General features: G+C 37.9%; 1 protein-coding gene across 1 annotated transcript; it reads left to right on the top strand.

Annotated features, from left to right (window-relative positions):
• The first annotated feature begins 6 nt into the window (after window positions 1-6).
• On the top strand, window positions 7-2,831 carry KCNA3 (potassium voltage-gated channel subfamily A member 3). The gene has a single exon (XM_012801672.2). The coding sequence runs from the start codon at window positions 148-150 to the stop codon at window positions 1,465-1,467; it is 1,320 nt and encodes a 439-aa protein (XP_012657126.1). The 5' UTR covers window positions 7-147; the 3' UTR covers window positions 1,468-2,831.
• The last annotated feature ends 4,409 nt before the right edge of the window (window positions 2,832-7,240 follow it).

Here is a 7,240-nt window from a genome sequence, read left to right on the forward strand (position 1 = left end):
CCGCTGCCGCCCGCGCTGCCGGCAGCCGAAGAGCAGGACTGCTGCGGGGAGCGCGTGGTCATCAACATCTCGGGGCTGCGCTTCGAGACGCAGCTCAAGACCCTCTGCCAGTTCCCGGAGACACTGCTGGGCGACCCCAAGCGGCGCATGAGGTACTTCGACCCGCTCCGCAACGAGTACTTCTTCGACCGCAACCGGCCGAGCTTCGACGCCATCCTCTACTACTATCAGTCTGGGGGCCGCATCCGCCGGCCGGTCAACGTGCCCATCGACATCTTCTCGGAGGAGATACGCTTTTATCAGCTGGGCGAGGAGGCCATGGAGAAGTTCCGTGAGGACGAGGGCTTCCTGCGGGAGGAGGAGCGGCCCCTGCCCCGCCGCGACTTCCAGCGCCAGGTGTGGCTGCTCTTCGAGTACCCCGAGAGCTCGGGGCCAGCCCGAGGCATCGCCATCGTGTCGGTGCTCGTGATCCTCATCTCCATTGTAATATTCTGCCTGGAAACGCTGCCCGAGTTCCGTGATGAGAAGGACTACCCGGCCTCGCCGTCACAGGACGTGTTGGAGGCAGCCAGCAATAGCACGTCGGGGGCCCCCGCGGGAGCCTCCAGCTTCTCGGATCCCTTCTTTGTGGTGGAGACCCTATGCATCATCTGGTTCTCCTTTGAGCTGCTGGTGCGGTTCTTTGCATGCCCCAGCAAAGCCACCTTCTCGCGAAATATCATGAACCTGATAGACATCGTGGCCATCATCCCTTATTTCATCACCCTGGGCACTGAGCTGGCTGAGCGACAGGGTAATGGACAGCAGGCCATGTCCTTGGCCATCCTGAGGGTCATCCGCCTGGTGAGGGTCTTCCGCATCTTCAAGCTCTCCCGCCACTCCAAGGGGCTGCAGATCCTGGGGCAGACACTGAAGGCGTCCATGCGGGAGTTAGGGTTGCTCATCTTTTTCCTCTTTATTGGGGTCATCCTTTTCTCCAGCGCCGTCTACTTTGCCGAGGCAGACGACCCCACTTCAGGTTTTAGCAGTATCCCGGATGCCTTCTGGTGGGCAGTGGTAACCATGACAACAGTAGGGTATGGTGACATGCACCCAGTGACCATAGGAGGCAAGATTGTGGGATCCCTCTGTGCCATCGCCGGTGTCTTGACCATTGCATTGCCAGTCCCTGTGATTGTTTCCAACTTCAATTACTTTTACCACCGGGAGACAGAAGGGGAAGAGCAAGCCCAGTACATGCACGTGGGAAGTTGCCAGCACCTCTCCTCTTCGGCTGAGGAGCTTCGAAAAGCAAGGAGTAACTCCACTCTGAGTAAGTCGGAGTATATGGTAATCGAAGAGGGGGGTATGAACCATAGCACTTTCCCCCAGACCCCTTTCAAAACGGGCAATTCCACTGCCACCTGCACCACGAACAATAATCCCAACTCCTGTGTCAACATCAAAAAGATATTCACAGATGTTTAATATATGATACAAGTGCTCTCAGTATTGTGTGGAACGTACCCCCTTGGTCTGTGTATGCCCTTGTTTTATACATTTCCAGACCATTCATCAAGGAAAGGACGTGAAGAAGTGGGACACACACTTCATTCTCCCTCTCCCTGCTGCTTCATACTGAAACAGTGCCTGTTTTGCAAGTGGGCTGCATTCTCTCAGCTCTTCTTTATTCCCCCTCTCTCTTTTGACATGATGAACAACAAACTTAACATTAAACTTGATTCTAGTACACACCCTATTTTAAAAACAGTACATCTGGGAGGAAATGAAACTAAAGAACAGTTAGCATTAACTGTTTAACCTCAAACTTCAAAGGGGCAGTTGTTTCTTTACTAAGTAAAGCACACAAATTCTTAAGTGATGCTTTGGTTTGATGGATGCTTCAACATTATTTATTGAATATTTAGTTCAATTGCCTACCCTGTGGATACTGGATGAAATGTCTAATGAAATGACTTGTAACCACACATATCCCCATAAGTTTATTTGGTTTTTATATTTTTGAATCCCTCCTCCTGGAACTTTAAGGGTCCTTACAACTTTGAGTAAAGGAAAATGCCCAAGATGGGCTTATCTGACTAGTTAGTTTAACTCTTTGGGGCTTGCTATGCATTTTGAAAGTATCGTACTGAAGGGTTCCTATGAAGTTCTGTGTATTATGTCCCAGCTAACATCTATCAAAATCTGGAAACAGATGTTTTCAGCGCTGCTGAGGAAAAGAAAAATCTCCTAATGCATCTAAGAGATAAGCTTCTGCAGTATCACAAGAGAAGATTAAAGTGGCAGACACCCCTTCCAGCGGAAGTTACTAATTTGGACCTGACTGATGCAGTTCCCATAGCAACCTGTGTTTCCTGGGAAACCCGAAAAAGGTTGTCATGGCATCTCTTGCTCTGTAGCCCCACCCTCCAGCCCCTGCCGTTTCCACAGTAACCTTTCCAGATGGTTCCTACTTACATGATTTCATAAGGAAAACCATTGTTTGAATAAACCGCACAAAAAAAGTCTGAGAATCTAAGGAGGTGAAATAAATTGTGAAATGTATTTTTTAACCCCAAAAATCTTTGATGCCATCCCATAATGACTGAATCAAGAAGGAAAATATGGTGTTTGGAATGTTAGATATATACCACACTAAGGCATGATTTGAATTAAATGCCAATTATTAGGCAATAATTTTAAAAGATGGGTCTCTACAGTTTTTTTCCTCCAAGAAATTCCAAGACAACAAATGATATTAAAAAGCAAACATAAAAGTGTTCTATACATAAACAAGAGATTCAACCAGTGTACCCAAAACCTTACTACAAGGGACCTTCAGACTTCCTCTTAACAATAATAAAAAAAAAATTCAGATCCCACAATAGCACTGTCACCATCACAGCATTTGAAAAGCTAAATAAACTTAAAATATATAATGGATGCACATTTTTAACTGAGGGAATTGCAGACAATCAATGAAAAGGAGGGAAGTAACCAGATCTTGGAACACCTGCAAGTTTCAGCCATATGCCAAAGGTGGCCAGAAGAGAGACAGAATCAGGTGAGCACTATGGTCTACTGAGAGCAGTCTCCTTTTCCTATAGGGAAGTAGGGAAATGTCATTCATATCTGTATTGGTATTTGCAAAATCAATAGTTTTAATTGCATGCCAGGTGCCTTTTTTTTTTCCAGATTGGTTTTTGCAGGTACCTTTTTAAAGATTACACCTTTCTCCTTTGATTTCTATATTGCTAACTACCCTTTGGTTTCTATCATTTATTGCAAAAGAATGAAAAAGAAATTGTTGCTCTTCAGAATAACCTTCACCCAAACTGAACTGAAATTTATTATATTCCTTTTACTAACCCACTTGGCTTCTAAACAACCTCTTTTCCCTTAAAAGGATAAACAGCCAAGTACTGTTAGATTATTGGTCCAATTCTAATTTACATAATTATTTAGTAGTAGTCAGTAGTACAATTCTTTGAAACAAAAATGGTTAAATTTGAAATAAGGGTAACATTTAAATATAATCATTTTGTTTTATATACAGTATATAAATCATACATTATTCACAATTTTTTCTTTTGGTGCATATAATTATCCCGTACCTCTAGAGTGAATGAAAGTAATGCTATTTTTAAAGCTCATGAAATACTTCCAGATAGGCAGAAGCATATTATTTTATTATTTGTGCATTCAGTAACGTGGAAAATAAATATTGAGATAATAACAAGAGAATGAGGAAGGAAAAGACAAAAAATAGAGGCAAGAAATCTATATATACTTACTAATAGAGTTGTTGTTTTTATCTGGCTATCTAAATAGGACTTCTTTATCTAGTTTCCTTTGCTTATTATTTTAGTTACCTTTAACATTGATCTACCTTTTGAATAAACTTTTGGTATTCTTAATAACTAGAAATTATTTTTATGGCTCATTTTGATAATAATACATTAGACACACTATAGCAATGACATAAAAACAATTTTTTGTCCTTAAAAGATGAAGTGACAATTTTATTCACATTTATTGAGAAGATGTAGAAACCCTAATTCAATAAGTAAATTATAGTTCTGTCATAATTCTTATGGTTATTAAATAACAGGGGACTTTTTTGTTTAATCCAGAGAAGTATCATCTCTCTTGAATTATAACTTTGATGTACTATAATTGCTTCTAGTCACCATATTGTAAGGTCCTTAAAGGTCATAGTTTCTGTGTCTTGATAAAGAGATATATACTACTTTTATATTTGTTAAATGAATGACTATTATTTTACATTTTAGACTTTTAAACATTTATGTTCTTTTCAGGCTTTTAAAATGGTTAAAAGCATAAGCTCCACAGTTATATTGCCAGGGTTTGAATCCTGATTCTGCTGTATGACCTTAAGCAAATTACTTAACCACTCTGTGCCTTGATTTCTTTATTTGTAAAATAAGGATAATAAATAGTACTTTATAGATTTGCTATTAATATTAAATGTTAATATAGATAGAATGCTTGGAAAATAATAATTGCATGACATGCATCAGAGATTTTGCTAAGAAATTATCTTGTGCTCATTATTTCTAAGCATTGTATAATTAATGCAAAGCTTTTTGAAGATGAAATGCATAAATAATCAGTGTCTTCCTATTTCCTTTCTATATTGACAATAATAATTACCATTTATAAAGGGTCAACCATGTCTTGAACGCTTGTCAATTCTTCAAGGTAAGTGCTATTAACCTTGTTTTAGGAGGGCAAGAAATAGATAGCTAATGCTAAACTATTACCCTAAGACTTCACAGCTAGCAAGAGACCTAGCAATGATTTAAAGTCAGGTCATTCTGGCTCCAAAACCCACACTATTTTTATTGGGTGATATGAAAGATACAATAAATTTTTATGCTTTTAGGTTTGACTTTAGCCCATGTTACTAATTAATGAGTTCATGTAAAGAACTTATGTCCAAAAACCTATTTCATTAAGTATACTGAAAATCAGATATTTTTAACCAGAGGATCAAAATTTTCTTGGATAATTGATTCATCCATATTTAATCTGAGAAAATGTAATTAATCATAGTACTAATACCTGCTGGGACAATGGATACATTTCAGTTTTAAGATTAATTACCTGTTTTAATGTATTTTAATCAATAATAGGCATTATGCAAATGATTGTTTTTCCATATGCTCATACTTTGCTTAGGTTACTGAGGAACCATTCCAGAAAGTAGTATAAACATTTTGACTCTTCCTTATCAAGAAAGGAGAAATTACTTAGAACAGAAGGAGTGAAAACAGGAGATTGCCAGTTCGTTGAAATTTGTGACATTTGCCTTACTCAACCACTCCTTGGATCTTTAAGAGCATCTGTGCTCTAAAACTCATTAGAGTATAATTTTGTCTAACATAATAGTTGTAGTCCCTTCTCTAAGGTCCTAAATCATTTATGAAATGAAAATGAATAGTGATTTGGGGCTCAGAGAAAAATGCTAACAAATCTGTTTGCACAAGCCAGTTAGCTTTGTGAGAATATAGATTGCACTGTTAAGTTCAGTTGTATGTCTTAGATGTTGAAAAAGTATACCTATGTCTGTGTGTAGCAAGAGATTCATGTAAGGAGGGTGACTGGATTAGTGCACATCCAATAATACCCTGGGGAAAAATGTATGTCCTATAGCTGGTGAATCCAGAGAGAAGCATAGAAGTTAACATTATTTTATTTTATGGCATTTAAACTGATACGATGCCACATTTAAATATCCAACAACTGTGGTGACATGACATAACCACAGATACCTACATATAAAAGAAAGCATTAAATTGGTTATTTCCAAATTATGAAATAAAATCCAGTATTGAAATTTTAAATGCACAGTATGAAGAAATTTAAAGTTATGGTTTGTTTAGATAAAACTTGTTATTTACCTCTTTGGCATATTACATACTCAAGTACTTGCTTTGCTGATAGTATATAAAATATCTATATATTCCAGCAGTCTATTGAAAACCATAACTATAATTAATTGACTTCTATACATTTAAAATTTCAACATTTTCTACAGCAGTTCCAAGTCCTTCCCAACTCCCAGCTGTGAATAGAAGCAATAACCCTTCCCACTAAGAAATGGAAGGAGGCACATGTGTCCCCCAATCCGAAGATTTATGGAAATACTGTGAGATAGAGGTGAGGAGCATAAAAATGTGGAAGAGAATATTTAGGAATTGCATTTTAGGATGGGATTTTTTTCTTTCTCTTTTGTATTAGGCCTTCTAAACTAAGAAGGATAAAACTATTAGTTTTGTACTACTGATTTCCTGTGTTTTTTGATGGCAGTTTTATATATCATATATTAACTGTGCTGGATTTTTGTCCATCTTTAGGAAGTAGTTGATAGCCTTTGAAAGAAAACAAACTTTGTATATATTCATTATACTTGTTTTTTGTACTACATATACCAAAGGTTGTGATAGCCTTTGAAAGAAAGCAAATCAAAGGAGAAAAGAAGAAAGGAGGAGAAACCAGTCAGATCTCAAATCATACTATGGTGACTCAGCTCCTATGCTCCTGCCAAAAAATGGCCATTGCTATATAGCATATATACTCAATAGTTGGCTTGTAAATATAATTTAAATGTACAGACTGGTTAGAAAGTTTTCAGGTATTTGTCTTGGTTTTTAATGATGCTATGAGTTAATTTTCTCTTCTAAGTTATAAAAAAAATACATTTTACAAAGAAATATTTTCATAATCTTTCTATTTTATTTATTATTTTTTGTACTGAACATGTCTTTCTTTACATGTTAAAAATTGCAGTATTAGCCACAGATGTGTTAAGGAAGAGATCTGAAAAAGAGGCATTATCATTTTCTTGGGAGCCATATTATTATTGTTGTAACCTAAGCAGTACACAATAGGAACTCTCCCCTGAAAAATAGTCTGTGATTCTGATGGTTAGTAATGTATCATTTAAATGAACTTGCCTAAAGAATGTTATAAATGAATCTGTTCATGCAAGACTCTGACATTTCAGATACAGGGGTCATACCTCCTGTACAATAATAGGGGGTATAGAGAACCTTCTTCTCTCTCAGCAAGCCTCTAACCACACCCAATCCTGGTATCATAGCACAGAGGCTATCGAGAATCTCTATTGAGATACTCACCAGCTTTTTAGAATGTAAGTTAACATTATACCTGTACATTATTTATCAGTAAGCAGTTGTTTTGTTTGTTTTCCATTAGGTTTATTTCAAACCCCTGT

Source organism: Otolemur garnettii, unplaced genomic scaffold (assembly GCF_000181295.1).
Source record: "Otolemur garnettii isolate 467f Iridium unplaced genomic scaffold, OtoGar3 scaffold00010, whole genome shotgun sequence".
Lineage (NCBI taxonomy): Eukaryota > Metazoa > Chordata > Mammalia > Primates > Galagidae > Otolemur > Otolemur garnettii.

Coding starts and splice junctions, on each gene's coding strand:
- KCNA3 (XM_012801672.2), top strand. CDS start 148: ATGAGGTACTTCGACCCGCTCCGCAACGAGTACTTCTTCGACCGCAAC.